Source organism: Athene cunicularia (genome assembly GCF_003259725.1).
Source record: "Athene cunicularia isolate RWA chromosome 8 unlocalized genomic scaffold, athCun1 chr8_part1, whole genome shotgun sequence".
Taxonomy (NCBI): Eukaryota; Metazoa; Chordata; class Aves; order Strigiformes; family Strigidae; genus Athene; species Athene cunicularia.
Genome location: NW_020799109.1, coordinates 35,620,377 through 35,629,461, shown reverse-complemented (window position 1 = coordinate 35,629,461; position 9,085 = coordinate 35,620,377). Strand labels below are relative to the sequence as shown.

The window sequence follows — 9,085 nt, the reverse complement described above, 5'->3', positions numbered from 1 at the left end:
CCATTGTGTTCATCCATTCCCTTAATTTAAGATGCATAGACTGAGTCAGTTCTTGAATGAGCAGTCTGTAAGGGTCACTCATGAAGAGGTGGTGATGATTTGGCACACTAATGGCACTTAGTATCCCAGTATGTGAAGAAATGACTCTGTGATGTCTTGTGAATAAACCATCTACTGAACAGTTTATTTACTGATCATTGTGTCAGGCTTCAGATCCTTTTGTTACAGCAATAGTGTTGCTGTAACTCAGAAGAAACAGTCAAATGAGTGGCATAGCTAAATGTCTGTTCTGACAAGTATATTCCACCTGTTAGATTTCTACTGCAGTCTGAAATTTTTTGTTTTTGGTTCCTGTCTTCAAGTGCTAATTAACTTGCATCTCAGAAGTGACTGCATTTCGATGTAAGGAGAAGCAATCTTGAATCACTGATATATGGGTTTGCTTGTCATGTGTTTTTGAATAAACAATTTTACATACAAATAGAGAGCAGCTTGTGAAATGACTTGACGAGTCCCAGATGGAGTCAAACTGTGCTTCAAGCTGAAATCATTGTTGGGTTCTAGTAACCAGAGACAGATATAAACATATATGTAACCACTAGTCCACTTGTCTTATTGTCTACACAGTATTTCAGAAGCATTAGTCATGCTCTAATCCTAATGTCAGACTTGAAGGACTGGGACCAATGGATTGAAAAAACACTCGATATTATATAAATCTCCAAGTTCTAAAGTCAACATTTATGTCTCCTTTCTGGGTATGGCTGAGATGGAATTTCCTTCCTAGCAGTCCATATGGTGTTCTTTTTTGGCTTTGTGACTAAACCAGTGCTGGTAACACACTAGTGTTTTGGATATTGCTGGGTAGTACTTGCACAATGTCAAGGTTTTCTCTTTTTTCCACTCTGCCTCAGCAGCAAGTAGTCTGGGGATGGGCAAGAAACTGGGAGGGGACAAAACCTGAAGACATGACTCAGATTGACCAAAGGGATAATCCATATCATATAATGTCATATTCAGCAATTTTTATGGTTGAGAGTTTGGGATAGGTAGCCATTGCTCAGAGACTGGCTGGATATCATTCTACTCCTAGGACATGATAAGTGATTGCTTTGCATCACTTCTATCACTTTTGTTTAGGTGTTGTCATGTTCCGTCTCCCCCACTTCTTATTTTATTTGTTTATTAAACTACCTTTATATCAACCCATGAGTTTTCTCACTTTTTCCCTTCCTATTCTCTCTGCCATCCCACTGGGAGGTGGCAGGAGTGAGCAAGTGCCTGCCTGATGCTCAGCTGCTGACCAGGGACAACCCACCACATGTGAGTATGTGCAACATCGGATGCATATGATTAGTGCCTTATGAACCATTTGTTGTTTGAATACTTCAGTGTCGCAAAAGTAACTCCAGTGAACACTGAAAAAATGGCAGAGAATGTTAAATTCTCCACAAATTCTAAGATTCTGAAATTTCTGATAGTTAAACCATAAAAGAGATGTCATATTCCCCCGTGTCAGACTTTTTGAGTGCAGACACAAATGCCAGCAACTATTTGTCATTAGAAAAGAAAACTTTAAAAAACTTCACCAAAACCAAACAAGTCAGAGAATATAATCTATTTATTTTTACATATTAGGTCCTAGTATGAGGACATCTGAGTAAAACTATGCTACATGAACAGAGTAAAATGAAGGTATAACACTAACAGACCGCAACAGCTGTATTCAAACAGACTGGAAGTTTACCCATGACAATTTCCTCCCCTCAGACAGTGGCCACTGGCTGATGTCTAGGAAAAGACAGCATGTTGCATGATAGAGATAGCTTCCCTTGTTTTATTCTTCTAATGTCTAAACCCAGGAGAACCTCATATTTATTCAAATTTTCATGAATTTCCCTAATCACTTCCTTAACCTATTCACATCTTTGGTCTCCAATTACACCTGTCACAAAGATTTCCACAATATAAACAATTAACTTCTGGCTGCTTTCAGCATGATAATACTATTCTGTCTTCAGCACTATGAATACTCTTTAAACCAGATTGTATAACCAAAGGTGTATTTCAGGTGCTGTATTCAAATTTTCCTTTTGCTTTGAGAGCATTCTCTAATGTACATAAGGGATCATTGAACTGTTCATTGGGTTTTAAAGACTTATAATGTTCAGATTATTACATACTGCAAATTATTGTTATTTCTGAGTGACTCTACAAAAGCACCATGACACTTTTTGATGTGTTCCATGCAACTTTTCTTCAGGAAAAAAAAGAGAAAAACAGAGGCGAGGTGGAGAGGCGAGGTGAGGCAAGGGGGAGAGGGAGAGGAGAGGAGAGGAGAGGAGAGGAGAGGAGAGTTTAAATACAATATCAAATACAAACTGTTCCATACATTTATCCTTTAAGTTTAAAATACACCATGCACTAATGCCAACAAAGTTTGAATAATATAAATTCCATGTTGCCATCAATTTTTTTATTTTCCCTTTTTTATTTGTGGTGGGGAGAACATATCTTGTTTTAAAAATAAGTCTTTGTTGGAGAGCTGGAGGTATTTCACAATCACATTATATGTTAGAGCTTAAGTTGAAGACCTGACTGAACACATTTTTCTAATGAATTAAACTTAACCTTCATCCCCTGATTATCTACATTCACATCAAAACAGAATTTGAGCACAGCCAGCCCTTCTAGACAGACAGCACACAGTGAGAGACAGCAGTGTAATGCTTTCTAGTGCTTTATTCCATCCATCATATCCCTAGCATATATGATTGCCTGGCATGTTGTCATCAATATTACGTACAGAATTCTCAGTAGCCTTCATGAACTTGAACACAAAGCATTAAGAAAGCTTCCAAGGTAGAGTTTTATTTCCTGAAGACAAATTTGGAATGCTTCTGCAGATATAGAAAGGTTTCATTACAATTTTGAACTAGTATCAAAGACCTAAGGAAATGTACAAGGTAATTTTAATTTTGTCTGGGGGTTGGGAGAAAAGAAGGAGACAGAAGCAAGATGATAGGAATAAAAATACTGAGAGAAACATTGGCTTCGGCTTCTTGCCAAGTACTAAATCCCCATTGTTTTAAATTACAACAGGACTATCATAAACTCACAGTATGTTCTATGTATTGGTTTCCTTACTCAAACAAATTCTTCCAAATGCAGTTTTCAGACATGACTAGTTCTGTCATCTGGTGGTCATCAGGAATGTGACATTAATTATACTGACAATTGCTAATATAGATTATTTTGTAAATAATTAACAATTGCCTTACAAAAACTGAATGCATGTAATACTTATGGATCCTTTTTCAACTTTTACCCTTTGCTGCTCGTTTATGAATAGGCAGCAAATGGTAAAATTTTTTATCTTTCTTGGCTAGTGCCAATCTGTTGCCATACCTTACATCACAGTGTGAAATTAATAGAAGTGCACACATCAGGTTCAACAATTTTTACACAAATCCCTCAGCTTGACTAAATATTGTAATTCAAATAATTTTTGAAACTGAATTAGTGTGTTCATGTACAGTCTTTTGATTCATATATATTTCCTCAAATGCACTTAAATCAGAATTAATCACATTAAGGTCATGACACTCCTGCAATTTGTTTTTTACAGAAGTAGCTCTCATTAACAACAGGGTGATGACCTTAGCTTTGATTTTTCTGATTTTGTCAGTTTGTGCTACAATTTTAAAGAGATTTAAAACTAGGCTTTTCAGCATTACATTCTTTAAACTGTGGTCTTAACAACTGCAATTTCCTGTGCGCAGTCCATTTAGTGTTCCTAATCCTTTCTTACTGAATCAGCGAAATACTCTCTTTTAACTTTCTGATGTCCTTTATGAGATGTAGTTATAAATCTTTCTGTCCCAATAATGCCATTACAGTCATCTATAGTTTGACTAATATGCAGTCATCAATGCAGACAGTTTTCATAGCATTGTATAAAATTACATTCATGGAGCAAACATACTAGAAGTAACCCTAAAATATCCACTAAACAGCATATCAGAATATACTGTCACTATTTGTATTCACTTCACTCTTTGTTTACCCTATGTTGTCCTAAAACACTATGTTTTGCGTAAAGTCAAGCTTATGTTTAGATGTGAGAGTAGATGGAAGCTAAAGTTATAGTAACAGTGTCATTTTAACATGCATTTAGAAGACAAAACTTTGTCTGATGTCAGAAAGAGATGAAAACTATTACTGCCTATGACAATATAGATATCACTAATCTCCTGTAATAGAAATATAACAGGACTATACATAACAATTCTAAGAAACATTCATCTATCTAAAGCCTGTAGAACCTTTAAACATTTATAATGTATAAAGCATCAACTAAAATAATACAAATAATTTAAGGAAAACCTTAAAAATATTTTCTCTAGATTAAATGTATATTTCTCTATGTATTTGACTCAACACTTAGAAGAAAAAAAAAAAATCAGGAAGACCCACTCTGGATAGTCAGAGAACATCTTTAACTAATAGGAAAAAAAAGGTGACAGAATGCAGGATGAAAAGAGGGATCAGTAGTTATTTTCTAGCAAATGCTGATAAACTGCCATTTCAAAATATTACAAAATTTTGGAGTCGGTTTGCCAGTAGGAGCTGTGTTTCAGTGCCGACCACTTCTGAGGCAGCCTGAACTCCTTCATAAGCTGCCAGTATCTCCTTCTCCGTTGGTGTATAATTAGCTTCAGAGCCTTTGTATCCCTGTAAGGGACTGTGTCAGACTGTATTTCTTAACATTGATATCACACCCCTACCAGTTCCTGGCCGTCGAGACAGAAACTGTCCCAGATTAAACCACAACATTGCCCAAAGTTAAATCGGGATGAAGAAGATGTGCAGGACGAAGAAGACGTGCAGGCCGGCACGACCACCATGAACACCCCTGCGTGTGCACTTGGAAGATGATGAGGTAATGGATCCCGTGGAAATGGACAGACTGTTTGGAGGAATCTGGGACAATAAAAGGACTGCGTACCGCTCTCCTGGAATTCTACTCTACCTGTATCTCTCTCCCTCTCATCCTTGTCATCGCTTCTGAAGCTTGAAGCACCATCATCTGCACCGAGGTCAAGCCAACAGTACATCACTAGATTCATGGTGGTGGTAACTAGCCTTGCTGCATCTCTGCCGGGTTTTTTTTTTGTTTGTTTGTTTCTTTCTTGCTTGTTTAGGGATTTTGGTTTTTCCTTCCTTTTCCTCTCTGTCCTATTGCTATTACCAATTGTACACTAAATAAAGTTCACAAGGTTATACAGCATCTGACCTCGTTTGTTTCTTAATCTTGCTCTTGGGATCATTTAAGAACCCTCCCCGATATCAGATCGGGACATTTTAAATTGGCATCACAGACAGGATCCCTTGAGATGAGAGTGCTGTACTACCTTGTTGTATTGGATGCAAACCTCTCAGGGTGAAATAGTTCTCTGTGTTATATTAAGTTATGACCTCGTGAGAATGAACAGGGAGAGCATGGACAGTGATATTGCATTTGTGTTTGTGTAAGGTATGAACTCCTGAGAGTGAACAGGGGAAAGTTGTGTACCAAGTTGTGGCCCTCTCAGGATGAAAACCCTTTTCCACTTTGCTTTTGTGTGAGATTTAGATTTGGTCTCCTGAGAGAGAATAGGCGAAATATGACATTGTCGATTGACCCTCTCAGGATGATATCCCCTTTGCATTAGGAAAAGGAAAAACCATGGCCGCCCAGAAGACAGCCGATGTTTGTGATGATATGCCCTCAGGGGCTGAGATACGTTAATTGATCTCTTGGAGGCACACAGATCCCGTCCCTCAGTCCAAGGGCGAGACTGGGTGAAAAATCACTGGTTTCAACCACAGAGTGTGGTGGATCGGATGAGGGTATTGCAGAAGGAAGCTAAGGTTAAGAAGGGAAAAGTAAAAGCTATAATTTGTGTAGTGTTAGGAGCAAGTCTGGCAGCTGCAGTGGAAGAGTAAAAGAAGTCTAGTCAAGCTGATGCTGTAATAGAATCACTGCAGACAGTCATACAGACCCTGCAAAACCAATTGAGAGATACTAAAGGGTTGTTAGAGGAGCAAAGGGATCAAAAAAGAATATTGAAAGATGAATTGAGGGAATACATTTTGGCAGAGATGGATACACATGCCGGGGCAGAAGTGAAACTTTTAGAGAAGAGGATATGTCAAATCTATCCCCAAGGAGATTTGCAGAAGGTAAAGGAAACTGTAGAAAGCCTCCCCCATATGTATCCACTGGTTAAAACAGAGTATGTGTACGAGGACAATAGCGATAACCGTCCTCAGGTTATCACCAAGGAAGTCCCATTTACAGCAACTGAATTGGCAAAGCTGAGAAGAGATTTTTCAAGGACTGCAAAAGAGTCAGAGACAGAGTATGTGTGGAGAGTGTCTTTGTCAGGAGGGGATGGAAATTTGTTGTCAGAGAATGAAGCAGAAGGATATTGGGGACCGGGTGTGTTTCTAACCACTGACAACCGCCGAGCACCTTGGTCATTGACACAGAGAGTTGCATACTGGGTCGGAGGGCTGAAGCCCTTGGAGAGGGGAGATCCCCTTGCCATAACGGGCACAGTGGATCAGTTAGTGGAAAATGTGCAGCAGGCAGCTTGTCTGCAAATGATGTATGATCAGGAGCTCAAGCCCGATCAAGGCTCCCCAATGATGATGCCTGTAGACCCAGAGAGGATGACTCCACTGATACGAGGACTCCCTGATTCCCTGAAAACCATTGCTATTCAAGTGCAAGGGAAGATTCAAAACATTCCTAATGGAGAAAGAGTGACTGCTGCTCTGGAGGGGATAGTGACCCCATACCATCGACTGCCGGGTAGGAAAGTATGGACATGGGAAGAGGTAGCCCAGGAATTGATTAATTTTGGAAGGAAATATGGCCCCATTGGGGGATCGTACCAAAGAAATGAGACCAGGGTCGTGCGGGCTGCAGAACAAATTAGTGGGAGACAATCATCCATGAGGAAGGGACAATGCTTGGGATAACCCCGATTTCAGAATCCAGGGAGAGAGAGGCCCCTAACTCGACTGGGATTGTGGCAACTAGAGCTTCAGAAAGGCATTCCTCAGAAACTGATGGATGGACTCATGACCAAAAAATTGGAAAAATTTGTGGAGAAATGGCCAGAGCAAAGGGTCACTTTCAAACCAACCCATAGTGCTCCACCCTTACTAGATCTTGGGGAGGAGCCAACTGGAGAAAAGAAGGTGTCAGGAAACTAGACCCTCCTCTCCCTGAAGGTGAGGGGGGATGTGGAGGATGGATGTTTGTAAGACAACTCACTTGCAACACAAAGGGAGATTTATTGATTACTGTTGCTGTAGGACCAAGGAAAAGACTGGTAACATTTCTAATTGATACTGGGGCACAAATTACCATGCTAATGCGGACTGAAGCAGAACAATGTGGAATCACAATTCCATCCAAAAATCTAATTGTCCTAAATGCCCTGGGAAAAACACAGTCAGTACCTATGACTCGAGTGAAACTATGGTTACCTATAGAGGAAAACCCTGTCAACACTATGGTGGCCATAGGATCTTCTCAAACTGATCTCTTAGGCATAGATGTTTTGAAGGGTAGGCAGTGGAGAGACACCCAGGGGAACTCATGGTCTTTTGGTATCTCCCAGATCAGGCAATTGATCGAAAATCAGACATGGAGGTGCGTTTATTGCAAGCAGCACCTACCCTGCCTCCCTCTAAATTAACAAATGTTAAACCCTACCCATTGCCTTTAGGAGCAAGGGAGGGAATTACACCAGTTCTGGAGGATCTGAAAAAACAAGGAGTTGTAGTTTCCACTCACTCCCCCTTCAATTCTCCAGAGTGGTCAGTTCAAAAACCTAACGGCAAATGGAGACTGATAATAGATTACAGGAGACTCAATGCCAATAGAGGTCCACTAACAGCTGCTGTACCAAACATTGCTGAATTGATAGCAACCATTCAGCAACAATCCCACCCTGTCATGGCCACAACTGATGTTAAGAATATGCTTTTCACGGTCACTTTACAACGTAAGGACCAGGATTGCTTTGCCTTCACCTTGGAAGGACAACAGTACACTTTTACACAACTCCCTCAGGGATACAAGCACTCCCCCATGCTAGCTCACCATGATCTAGCGTAAGAGCTGGAAATAATCCCCAGAAAAGCAGAGGTGAAGATTTATCAATACATAGATGATGTACTAATAGGAGGAAGTCAGGTAGAAGAAGTTAGAGAAACTCAGGACATCATCACCCATCTAGAAAGTATAGGATTGACAATCCCACCTGAGGAAAATACAGACACCTTCAAGTGAGGTAAAATTTTTAGGGATCTGGTGGAAGGGAGGCATGACATGCATCCTCCCGGATACTCTCTCCTCTCTCGATCAGATCAAAATGCCAGGGTCAAAGAAAGACTTGCAACATGCACTAGGGTTGCTTGTGTTTTGGAGGAAACACATTCCTGACTTTTCAATTATTGCTAGGCCCTTGTATGACTTATTGAGAAAGAGAGCTCAGTGGTATTGGACTCAGGTCCATGATAAAGCTTTATAGCTATTGGTGTTTAAACAGACTGCTTATCAAGCCCTGGGTCCAATTCACCCGACAGATCCAGTTCCAATTGAATAGGGCTTTGCCAAGACTGGATTGTCTATCCATTTATGGCAAAAGGGTCCAGAGCGTCCTGTTAGGCCCATTGGTTTTTATTCTTGTAGCTTTAAGGATGCTGAAAAAAAGGTACACAAATTGGGAAAAAGGTCTATTTGTAGTCAGTCTAGCTTTAAGAGAAGCTGAACGCACCATCCGGCAGCAATCTATAATTCTCAGACACCCACTTAAAGTGATCAAAGCAGTTTTAGCAGGAACTCCACCCCCTGATGGGGTGGCCCAGAGAGCCTCCATGAGAAAATGGTATGCACAAATAGAACACTATTGTGAAATCTTTTCTGTAACTGAAGGAGCCACAAAAGAGTTAAATATACAGGACGAGGTAGACCTGAGTAGGGAAACACCCGAGCTTTTGCCTGTGATACAAGTAACTAGTCTGT

The 9,085-nt window shown here is 40.2% G+C and overlaps 1 protein-coding gene across 1 annotated transcript; it reads left to right on the top strand.

Moving 5' to 3' along the window:
• Window positions 1-2,224: 2,224 nt before the first annotated feature.
• LOC113482936 lies at window positions 2,225-7,266 on the top strand. Its single transcript, XM_026854063.1, is given in 2 exon segments — window positions 2,225-2,303; window positions 5,783-7,266. Coding segments are annotated over 2 exon segments (1,563 nt in total).
• The last annotated feature ends 1,819 nt before the right edge of the window (window positions 7,267-9,085 follow it).